The sequence below is a fragment of the Epinephelus moara genome, chromosome 14 (genome assembly GCF_006386435.1).
Source record: "Epinephelus moara isolate mb chromosome 14, YSFRI_EMoa_1.0, whole genome shotgun sequence".
Lineage (NCBI taxonomy): Eukaryota > Metazoa > Chordata > Actinopteri > Perciformes > Serranidae > Epinephelus > Epinephelus moara.
The window spans coordinates 14,123,250-14,135,364 of NC_065519.1; the positions used below are offsets into that span (position 1 = coordinate 14,123,250).

Consider the following 12,115-nt stretch of genomic DNA (forward strand, 5'->3'; position numbering starts at 1 on the left):
GTGACTGCAGTTGGTTTGGATCGAGGTCGGAACAAGTTCTCACTACAAATGAACCGCACCAGAGTTCGTTTGTAACCGGACTGAGACCTTCCTGAAGAGGAGGACTCGGTCTGGTTGTTTTGTTGCGCACTCAAGTGTGATTGCTGTGTTCACACCTGCCCAACAAACAGCGTTTAGGGGGCAAAAGAACTCGAGTTTGAGTGAACCAAAACAAACAGGGCAGGTGTGAAGGTAAATGTTAAACTTGCACACTAGGAAAAAAAATTGGGAAAGAGGCAGACATTTGTCAAAAAATCCAACAAAAATTATGAAGATGCACAAAGTAAAGCTGATTGACATGGAAAGGTTGGAATATCAAACAAAGTAAGAATGAGGGCAATGAGGGCTGATGGACGCAGACTTTGTGATATGAAAAAGAATGCTTCACCCCTAAAATGACAATTTTTATATCAATATCAGTATAATCCAAGTCTTGTTTGTCCAGTTGTATGCCATTTGACATTTATGACATATGACATTTTCCTATGCTCTGTTCAAATCCAGACTTTGTTGACAAAAACATTTCTTTTATCTCGCTGAAATAAAAACAAAAAAACAAACAAATGTTTTGATATAGTTTTGCTCCTTTACTTTAGTTCATCATTTTTGGATTCTTTGTTCACCATGAAGGCGTGCAAGAAAAACAATGTTTTCTTTGTGAATTCAATGTAAGACGGGGTGAACAATTGATATACAAATGGTCATTAGAGGGTGAAGTATTCCCTCAACCCACTACACTGAGAATACAATGCGTCTTGAGCCACACAGCAGCCCAGTAGTACATTTTTTAAGAATATTAAATCAGTTATACAAGGTAGAACTCCAGTGAAATAGAAACACAAGCCTAACACACAAACTCATTCGAGCACACACACAAACAACATTACCTCCTTGTCGTTCCAGTCGTGGTAAAATCGGATGTGTTTCTTCTCCTCCACTATCCACTGCTTTATCTTCAACATGATGTCCTGAAGCAAGAAGCAGCAGGTTATGAGATGTCTACAGACAGATGTTAGATTATCATCTCGGGCCCCTTCAGTGATGAATAGTGACACAGTTGTGAAACAGGAAAACAGATGCTTAGCACAAACACACATTACTTACATATTCAGGTTTGAGTTTCTTGTCACCTCCTCTGACAGCCGTTTTCTCCAGCTTGTCGAGGATAGGAGCGATCATTTCCTCGTCCTTTAGTCGCAGCTCCTCGTGGATGATCTCAATGTCCCTCACAGGGTCAACGTTACCCTCCACGTGGATGATATCCTCGTCATCGAACGCACCTAAAAGACACCAGCGTTGACAGATGAAGTCAACCTGTTACAAAAATTCACATTTTGAAATCTGAGGGTCTTTTATTAAATCAAAACTAAATCAACCATTTTATTTCTAAACCCTGAGCAGTTCAGTTGGTATTCATGACCATGCAACTTTTTTTCATAAAGCCACAAACTTGAGAGCTGATATTACTGGGATGTAAAGTTTTACACAGTTCAAACGGCCATGAATGATCCGCAGATTTTATTTCTCCCTAAGGGCCACATCACACCAAGCTGATGGTTGGTAAATGTTGGGCCGTCAATGAGCGTCTGTCGCCTTTGTTTTTGCAATGTGTCCCACACTGTTGGTACTAGTCGGCCTTTGTCGCCTGTTTTTCTGTCAATTCAGCATGATGAATCAGCGTCAGAGCCTGTCAGTGAGAGAGATCACTCTGATCTTCTTCTTGAGAAGATAAACAGGAAGTGAGGAGGGCAAACAAAGGACTAAAGTCAAGAAGAAATGAGGTCAAAACAATCTTGTTATATCAGGTTTTTTAGCCATTAAGCTCTTTCGCAGAGCAGTTTGTAATTGTCTGTGTTATTGTTTGCTGGCACATGGTAAATATGCTTTGTCTTTTCACCATAGGGTTGCGCTGTTAATGTGCTAAGTGGCTAAGTAGTGTCTTGAATCTGTCCTGTCGGTCTTCAGGTTACCCTTTTGGAATGATGAAAACAGACTATCGCTGCCTGCCGCTATGTAGAGTTAATTCCTCTTACGCAGGTGCAGAATGTCTGGTGCAATCAATTTAGCATCTTCCCAGCCTCTGATTTTATATGCCAGGCAAATAACAAGTGTAAAATATTTCACTCTAATTTTTAGCTTTTGAGTTGGCTGGATGTTTTTGACATGTTCTTACACGTTTTAGAACTGATACGAAAACAATACTACTGTTATACTTCACTTTGAGAAGTGTTAACATGTTTTCCTAGAAAACCTGTCTTTCATTGAAGCTCTCAAATGTTAAAGTTGTCTGTATAAAAGCAGCCATGTAAGCCACTGCTTAAAGAAAGCAGCCATCCCCCTCTTTTAAACACTGGGTCTTCAATTTTTGAAGCTAGAAAAGATAAGGTTTGCTTTACGGGGACCTAAGGACAGTTTTATTAGTGTGTGGCAACCTTTTATTACATATCTGTTTGATCAGCTGTGAGGTTGTACTGTTGGTTCTCAACATCTGCTGCAGAACTTTAAATCGCAAAATAAAGTGGAAAAAACAGCCATATAAGGCCACTGGCTTTATCATCTTGTCTTGGGCACAGGCATATCATCAGTGAATTCTTAAAATGAGCCTTGTTCCCCTTCATGAAGTCTAGTAGTGGGTCCTAACTTGCCCTATCACACCTGTCCACTCTCCTCAGTTGTTACTACACAGCAGCTGCCGGCCGTAATATTGACAACTCACGGGTCATGTGGAAGATGCCGTCACAGGCACTGATGTGGGAGAGAAAGGCATTTCCAAGTCCCTGTCCTGAGTGAGCTCCCTTCACCAAACCAGCAATGTCCACAACGTTTAGGAAAGCTGGAACCTTACTAAAGAGACAAAACAGCCAGACAAGGAAGTGATCGTTGGTGAGACAGAAGTCCATCAATGTTGGACAAATAACAAAAATCAGGAAACACAGTCATAACACACACCTGGCTGGTTTGTGGTATTGGCAGAGGAACTCAAAGCGCTCATCGGGAACTGGTACCCTGCTCTCATTTGGATCGATGGTGCAGAATGGGAAGTTCTCTGCAGAGGCTTGGCTTTTGGTCAGCACATTGAAAAAGGTGGATTTCCTACAAGGAAAGAGTCAGGGCTGTCAGCAATAGTGCACTAATAGTGCACCTTCAATGATGAACCCAGCACTTTACAAAGACCCACATTAATTATAACATGTACATACCCGACATTAGGTAATCCCACGATTCCAATTTTCAGAGAGGTCCCAAAACGTCCGATTAATGGAGGTGGTTTGGGGGCTTCTTGCTTTTTGGGGGGCATCTGCAAGAATTACAACAAGTTGGTTACACCATGACCCCATGACAAAATACTTCACCAAGGCCAGACTTGTTTGTGCCAACACGTCACTACTACTAAAAATGATTGCCATTTATCTCCAAATAGCCCCATCCTACTCAACTAGCCCCACTGAAACGTGTAAAGCCTGCCCCAGTCATATGCTCATTCAAACACAGCATGCTAACGCTAGCTTCTGGTTAACTGAGACCACTCCTAGCTACCTGTTAGCCACAATATCTGACTGAACTGACACTACTGCCTGCATTTTACAGTCACTACAAGTAGCTCGAGAGCTAAATAGCACAGAAAATGTCAGTATTATTACCTTTATATCCTCTTTTAGCCTATGGTCTACGTGGTGTTCACTCCTGGTTTCTGCTCACACCAGCCGCTCCGGTGGAAAGGCAAGTTGGAGAGCAAACCGGAAGTGTTTTCACGCGAGCCGTCTGTGATTGGTCGGAGAAGGAGCTGGAACGCAACGTCAGAGATGGACTAACTGACAGACTACATAAAGTTACGTTTTAACGTTATCTGTTAGCATATTTTCATTTATTAGCATTTTAATGTAGTATATGTTAACTAAGTTCTACTATTCTTACGTTATTACATTTTTAAATAAACGGGGAAATATCCTAAAAGTTTACGGCCTTTACATGATGCGTTCAAGGACATACATACAACCAATAAATAGGCCTACGTACTGATGTATGTGGTAAAATGGGTCATCCTGATATGCACATGCAACAACATTTTTTCCCCTAAGAATTACTTCCCTAATATTGTCTTTCAATAAATTAAATTAAATGGTCTTCTTTATTACCTAAACAAATAATAATGCACAGTATTTTTTTTAACTTTATTTTTTTACCATGTCCCAGCTTAGATTTTTCCGTCATGTTTATCTGTTTGTCCCTAAAATCCCACCCTTTTAGAATGCAAACCACTCAAATATAATTCTTTCTTAACTTGTTTAAGGTATTAAATACATATCTTAAGTGTTTATGTTGATGGAATTTTTTTTTTTTTTTTTTAAAAACCTTTTTATGTAAAGGCAGAGCATATCATTTTGGAAAAACCTCAAGCTACTCTCAGTCAAGATGAAAAATACATATTCAGAAGAATCACAGCACTGAAACAGATGGAAAGTGACTCACAAAATAAGGAATAGGGAAGATGTGCTTGAGAAAAGGTGGCTTATAGAAGATGGGAGACTATAACTATACTGTCATTGTATTAACTGTGTAATTCCATTTTTTTCTCTTTCATTATTATACTGTGAATGTATTGGTTGTTTATATCTTTTATATAAAAAAAATCCTTTATCTCTGACTGAAAATTTTCTTCGTCATGAATTGTGAACTAAAAAGTACAAATGCTGTATATATGAAAACGGGCTTGAAAAAAAAGTATAAAAAGATAATAATTATAAAATCCCTCCCTTTTAGACTTAATTATGGAGAACGTTGATAAAATTCAAAAAAGCATATGTATATATATTTGATATACTTATAAACATTATGTGTAGGTTCACAAGCTAAATCTGTTCCTTTCAGTTCAACAAGTCCATCCATGAGGATTATTTTTCTCCCAAGCTATCACGCCAAAATGTTGCTATGTAACGGGTATGACTCAAACCGCCCTAATTACTATATGATCAAATAGTATTATTTTAGAATGAAAGTCTATTCTTGACCTGAGAAACATTAAAACAACAAAACGTCATCATAATGTAGAAACTGTGCTTTAGCTTTTCATCCTTAGATACTGAATGCAGTTGACCAGTTGTCATGAAAATATAAAATGTTTTTCTTGTCTACGCTGTTTTAAAAACTGAAGTGTATTCTTGACCTTTAAGACAGTAGTTGACAAAAAAATCTCCAACTAGGCCGATTATTATTGCAGTAATATGTCAGTTTTCTTTTGAGCTTAGTGCGAACAATCTTTCTTGTAACCGCTTCACATTGTTTCGTATTTGCATTCAGTTGCACAACATTTGTTCTCCTTTCATAACAGTAGTCTGGGTGTTACTAAAAACAAAACTTCAATCTTGGCACAGCTGTCCAAAACATACTACCACACTTCTGTTTGCAGAAAGCATGTTATCCTGTGGGACTTAAACACAGCATTACAGACAGGGCAGCCTGAAGGCATCATTTGCATGTCGGTTTTTTATTTCTGTCAGGGAAACAGAAAAAAAAAACACCAAATAATATTTCAAGATGTTGGATACCTGCAGCGCTCCTGCCTCTAACACTGCGGGGCACTGTGGCCAGTATAATACACAACAATGTTACTAAACAACAGAGCAAATGACCCAAGTATTTCTTTATTGTTTATGTACAACACTCCAAAACAATATTTTCCACCAGAAAAACACAAAATTTAAAAGAAACATGGTATCTGAAACAGTTCAAAATGCAAACTAGGATCTTGACAGATAAAGAAACCAACTACACACAAACAGCAAAATGAGAAACAGTAATTTAGCCGCCACAGAAAATCCTGCTTTATAAAAACAAGTCTGTTAAGCCGAGCAGAAACAAGCCAGCCCTTCATGCGATTACCACCACCAAACAACTTGTGCATTTGAGTCCTGTTTGTTAGCTGTAAGGAGGGATACTTAAAAACATTAATTCACAGATTTTCTCCAAAGAGAGGGGAACAGTTTGGCCTTGAGCCGATAAACAAGTGATAAAATCCTGGTGCTGATCCGAACCTTTTTTAAAGGCATTTCAGGTTTTTCGTTTTTATGATTCTTCCTACAAGTTTGGTCATCTCTATAAACCTATATCTGCACATAAATGCAGGATCTGCAGGCAACATTACAAGATTTGGTATTGGAAGCATTCTGGTTTCCTTTTGTAGTCCGAGTAGTATATCATGCAGGTTAACAGTCCGTGTGGAGAGCAGAGGGGGGACATACTGAAATGCAATGTTACTGTAGGTATTTTTAATGTATCTGCATTCATATAAAGACATCTGTAAATAGATCGTCATGACGCCTGAAGTCGCTTATCAAACTGTTAACAATGACGGGCAGGCATAGGAGTATGTCTTGATCCAGAAATCTATAACGATTAATTCACCAATGACATTGTGGTTCTTAAACAGACTTCATCAATACGGACCATTTCTTAAACTTTCTTCAATATATTAACAAATCACATACATAATCTGGTCCGAAAAAAAAAAAAAATCAAAAATCAAAAGACGAGCATCTCAACAATAAAACTGAAACTGTTGATGACTCGCCCCTCCCTGCTCAGTAGTGACCTGTGAGAAAAAAGGACAGTATATATCTGTTAGTGCTTCTTAATTTGTGAAGGGTTCATAAAAAAATCAGTGTTAATGTTCAAATCTCTGCGATCTAATGATAGAAACTTGGTTTAAACATACGTGGAGAGTAGGACCGTGATCGGGATCGTGAGCGGTACCCTCTGCTGTAGTAAGGAGACGGAGATCTGCGTCTGTGGAGAGAAAACAACCACATTACACTTGAGGCTTTTAGTGTTACACATGTTTAGGATCACTTAAAGAACTAGATTAATATGAGCCATAAAATTCTAAAAGCTTAATGTGTTTTTATATTCTACTTTAAATTCACTTAGCCAACTAAATGTCAGTCAGATTTACTCTTGATCTTTGCTAGTACAGGAGTAAAAGTATTCTAATATGATACTCAATGAACCATAACACTAATCAACAGACTAAGGGGCTGCGTCCGCCTGGAAAACGCGACGTCGGGAGCTGGGTGCTACTCTTGTGCTTTTTTTGGGCCAGCTATTAAGAGCACGGCAGCAGGTTGCATCTGAGATTGCTAAGCAACCTCAGCAAGCACAGTATCATGGCCTATTTACCCGAAATCCTGAGTGCAGAGCTGATCTTCTCCCAGGCGCTATTTATAAGTGTGTAGGCGTATTGTCCCTGGGACAGATATAAAGCTCTGGGTGGCCCTGCACCAAAACTTTTCCATATTTATCACAGACTGATATTTACAGAAGAAGGTAAAGATATCTGCCAGCTGTGATTCGTTGTTCCTCATCACATGATATGCAGTGTGCGCTGTAGTGTTGTTTTTGGCGGCCTGTTTTAATTTTAGTTTTAGTCTAGTCTTTGTGTCAAACTGTCATTTTAGTTTTTATTAGTTTTAGTCACGTTCATACTCTTTTTTGTCTAGTCAAGTTTCAGTCAACTAAAAGTCCGAGCATTTTAGTCTTATTTTAGTCAGAATAATCCATGACTATTTTCGTCTCGTTTTAGTCGACAAAAACTGATGACATTTTAGTGCTGATGAGGATGAGGGAGAGTGGAAGCTGAATCCGGCCTGAATCCAGGTTTGCCAACGTTTCATCAGCCGAACTGGACGAAGTTACACAGTTGCAGATCAATGTAAATACAAAGTAGCTTGTGAGTTCCTGGTGTGTGTGCTGCGTGACTGGGGGAACTGTTTTTTTTTTGCGGAGCTACATAACATACTTAAATAATTTATTTCATCACCTTTTGTTAACATTTCCTTGATCAGCATTGCTGTTTAAGCTGTTGTTGAACTGTTGTATAAAAGCAATATGTCATGAGAGCGAGTGATGTTGTACTGTAGATCGTCACGGCTGTAGTCCGTCTGCGCAGTGCGACGCACAGCCTAGGAAACAGAAATACTGCAAAATAATAATAATAACGCAACTAAACATTATAACGTTATTTCGTCTCGTCTCGTTTTGGTCAACGAAAATGAAGAGACATTTTAGCAGAGGTTTTATTTTGTAAACCACATTTAGTCTCGTTTTTATTCGTCAACAATATTGCATTATATATTTAATTATAGTTATCGTCACATGACCACCATTTCCGTTGCGTCTCATCTCGTTTTCGTCACGTGGTAAAGGTTCGTTGACGACGATATTTAGTCATACTTTTCGTTGACGAAAGCAACACTAGTGCGCTGCTACGTTCCAAAAGTTGAACTCAGTTTATCTTGGGGTGCAGCTCTTGCACCCTGAAAAATAGGCACTTGTGAAAGTGTGCGCGCCCTGACAATGTCGCCCTGGAGTTTGAGCACGTCTGCCGCAGGTCTACATTGAAAACAATAAATTTGAGGGTGCAAAAAACGCGGCATGTGTATGACCCCTAATGTGCCAAACAGGCTACAGGAAAAAGATCTCACCTGTATGATCTGTACTCTCTGTCGTCATAGCGATCATAGTCACGATCGTAACCTCTGTCATAACCTCTGTCGTAGCCCCTGTCATAGTCCCTTGAGGCACGCCGTGATGAACCACTGCTGCTACTACCACCGCCGCTGCCACCACTGCCGCCACCACCACCACTGTGAAAATACACAGAATAAAGTGGAAGATATCTCACACACACACAAAATAGCACCTGGAAAATGTCCCTACTGTAATGACAAAGCTGCCTGGTTAAGAAACACTCACTATGTGGGACGACCCATGTAGATTCCAGGAGTGGGCGTATGGGCTCGTTTAGTGATGGAAAAATCCACTCTGATCCTGCGCCCATCAAGCTCCATCCCGTTAGCACGCTCCTTGGCCTAAAACCCCCCCAGAAAAACACATTTTTTATCTAATAATATAACGAAACAGTTTGCATGTTTAACCTTTGCCCTGATCCCGAAGCACTGCAGACTTCCGACAAATGCTCCTTTCATACAAAGACATGTAAGACGTGGGCTATTAAAAGCATATTCAACCCGCACATAACCCAATTATATCATAGCTATCATTGCTTCATTACTTACTTACCACTGAAACTCCCAAAACATTTAAGTGTGATCAAAATGAACTGTTGTGTAATGGGTAGTGAGGAGTCAACATCATAAAAAACATAAAATCAGTGTCTTATCTTCCGTACCTCTTTGGAGTCCTCACAGTTTTCAAAGTAGACAAAGGCAAAGCCTCTTGAGCGACGCGACTGCTGGTCGTACACGATGTTGACGTCACTCAAAGGGCCGTATTTTGAGAACACCTCCCTCAGATCCCTCTCTGTGGTGTACAGACTCAGCCCAAACACACCCAGACAGTTGTTGGGGTCTGGGTTGGCCTGTTGGAGTAAAGAGAGGAGTGTGAAAGTATTGTGAGCAACTGACCTGCCATACCACTGCAATAAATCTGAGCAAATCAGGCCCTGGTTATCTGACGAGAGGTTTTATAGTCCTAAAGATTAGACACTGCAAAGAGCTTTTATACATGAAGTCAACATCAAATTGTTAAACACAGACTCTGAAAACCACTAATGAGACAATGAAGTCTTGTTAGATAAATACTAAATCGGGCATGCAAAGGAAGCACCTATCATATACCCTGTTGCCGATGTGTCTGCGACGATTTGACATGGGGGAACGGCTATGGCTCCTGTGCCGCCGGTACTCCCAGCTACGAGATCTGCTCCTGGAACGACGTCGGTGGGAGCGAGAACGAGAGTGGGAGTAGCGCCTGCGTGAGCTTCGATGGGAGCGGGACCTGGGGATAGATGTAGGGACAACTCTGAGCATGTGATGCTTTACACAACCTTCAGAAATATTTCGCTTGTCACAACCTAACTTTGAAAACACCATCTTCATATGAACAAGAAAACAAAACCTGTCTCACCTGGATTTGGATCTGGATCGAGATCGGGATCTGGACCTGGAGCGGCGGGAGCCATCTTTTGAACGTGCTGGTGAGCGGCTGGTGGATTTTGCTGACTCCCCAGGGGACACGCTCCTTGAGCCATGCCGCGAGTCCTGGACAGACCAGACACTGAGATAAAAACCCTCCAAACCCAAATGTGTACCACACAACAATAATAAAGGGCCAGGAGGTGACCGCATTGCCTTCTACATGCCCCCTCCAGAAAGAGTTGAACACATTTTGGCATTTATAAAGTTTGACACTACACATTAAGGGTCATATATTGCAAAACATATCTTAACAAGAGATCAAGTAACTTAAGCTAAAAGACAGGTTTTACAAAATAAAGTCAACCTAAAATATATGGAGGGATTAATCAGTGATGTTTCTGATAGAGAGGAAAAAAAATGTGCATGCTTAAGAGAAAGAAACAGGATGAAACAGAATAGCATAGCAGGCTGTTAGGAAATTACTCATACCCTGGAAAACTTCTGATCTTAACTTCATAACTTCTGTAACTTCATTACTTCAAAACAACCCTTCATTTCTTCTTTCTTCTGTTTGACCTGTATGACTTCTTTTTCCTCCTCTTCCCCCATTTACCATCTGCCATTACAACACTAGTAGTGGGGACAGATCTTGATCGCTTCTTTTTCAGCAGCCAATACATTAGCATGCATCAACACCATCAGCGCCAAACAATAACAACTTCACATCTGACACGTCTTCCGCCTTTTTCTTTCTTCCAACCTCAACCTTAACAAAGAACAAACAAGGGTGATAAGGCATGTTGGTTTCTGTAAGAGCCAAGAGGTACAAAACATGACAACCAGGAAAACAGAACTAACTTACATTAGCTGGATAATGTTGCACGATTGTAAGTTAGCTTGATATGGTCTTGACTGGTCCTAAATTATTATGTACGGAGTCAAATATGAACATTACAACCACTATGTATTGACTATACGTCATGATTTAACGTTTACCTGTAATATATATGTAAATAATCCAAGTTGAGTAACGTTAGCCGAATGGTGCTAAAGTCGAAGTAGCTAACGTCGTGCTTTGTAGGCCGTTTGCTATAACGTCAAACATTTACGATTCACTCTGTACTCTTTAAGTTACTCAAAAAAAAGTGTGTAAGAACATATTTCAGTCAGGTTTGAGGCCAGTTTAAAATGTGTTGCCATCGCCCGACCTGCAAACGCAGCTAACGTCTAAGCTAGCTAGCTAACCTAGCTAACCTAGCTTAACGTCTTTCCAACTGTTATCTTAACTTATAACAGTAACTCACCTGCTCTCTAAAATCGTTTTCGTTGTCACTCATGTTATTATAACTATACTGCAGATGTGTAAATACTACGCGGTAAACTGGCTCTAACGACCGATTTCTCTGCCAAATTCACCGTATGTCAAACCGGTTTGATCCAAAACAAGCTAGCATTAGCTACCGAGGTAAACATCAGCAGCTAACACAGACCATTTCCTGTTACGGGGTGACTGTCAAAATAAAAGAGTTTTATTTGACAGAAAGGGCCAACAAATAATGTAAAATTCATAATGTAAAAAAAATAAAAATAAATAAATAATAATAATACCTCTACATTTTATTGGTCAGGTTCACAATTGCCTGAGTCGGTCTCGATCAGGATGTTTTCCACCTTGATGTCACGTGAAAAATGTTCTGATCCTGAAGATCGAGTGTTGCATCGACGAGCTACAAAAGCTTCTAAAATCAATTTAAGCCCATAGGTGCTAAAATACTTTTCCAGTGGCATGGGTAATAACCTGTGTATTCTATTTGTTAGGCTGAGCTAGGGCTTCTGATTGCCTAAATTGCAATAAATAAATAAATGATTCAAAGGGACTGTTTGGATTTTTTAAAAATGGGTTTGCATGGAGTACTTCAACATAGTCAGTGTATTACATACAGTAGATGTCAGCTAGCATGTCCACAGTTTGAAGAAGCACGCTAGAGTCTGAAGCTAAGCAATCGACTGCTGTGCATGGGTCAGTAACAAAATGCATTTTAGCCCCCTAAAAAGAGTCCCACCTATGATTATCAATATCAGTTTAAGTGTTCGCTATATCGAGAGTATTTTCACCACATGTAAAACCATTTCCTTTTAGGGGG

General features: G+C 39.8%; 2 protein-coding genes across 5 annotated transcripts; both read right to left on the reverse strand.

Annotated features, from left to right (window-relative positions):
• Positions 1-853: 853 nt before the first annotated feature.
• Positions 854-3,775, reverse strand: LOC126400829 (obg-like ATPase 1). The gene is made up of 6 exons (XM_050061801.1): positions 3,681-3,775; positions 3,240-3,337; positions 2,989-3,132; positions 2,756-2,883; positions 1,144-1,319; positions 854-1,007 (listed from the first exon to the last, which is right to left on the reverse strand). The coding sequence occupies exons 2-6, from the start codon at positions 3,335-3,337 to the stop codon at positions 897-899; spliced, it is 657 nt and encodes a 218-aa protein (XP_049917758.1). The 5' UTR covers positions 3,681-3,775; the 3' UTR covers positions 854-896.
• Positions 3,776-5,644: 1,869 nt separating this feature from the next.
• Positions 5,645-11,459, reverse strand: LOC126401350 (transformer-2 protein homolog alpha-like). Of its 4 annotated transcripts, XM_050062555.1 has the most exons (9): positions 11,276-11,459; positions 10,696-10,737; positions 9,961-10,094; positions 9,672-9,831; positions 9,224-9,412; positions 8,788-8,903; positions 8,517-8,678; positions 6,752-6,822; positions 5,645-6,628 (listed from the first exon to the last, which is right to left on the reverse strand). In XM_050062555.1, exons 1-9 carry the CDS (start codon positions 11,306-11,308, stop codon positions 6,618-6,620), a joined length of 918 nt encoding a protein of 305 aa, XP_049918512.1. In that variant the 5' UTR covers positions 11,309-11,459; the 3' UTR covers positions 5,645-6,617. The 4 variants fall into 4 exon arrangements, with proteins under 4 accessions (XP_049918512.1, XP_049918511.1, XP_049918509.1 ...); XM_050062554.1 differs by lacking the exon at positions 10,696-10,737; XM_050062552.1 differs by having other exon boundaries at positions 9,961-10,737.
• Positions 11,460-12,115: the final 656 nt, after the last annotated feature.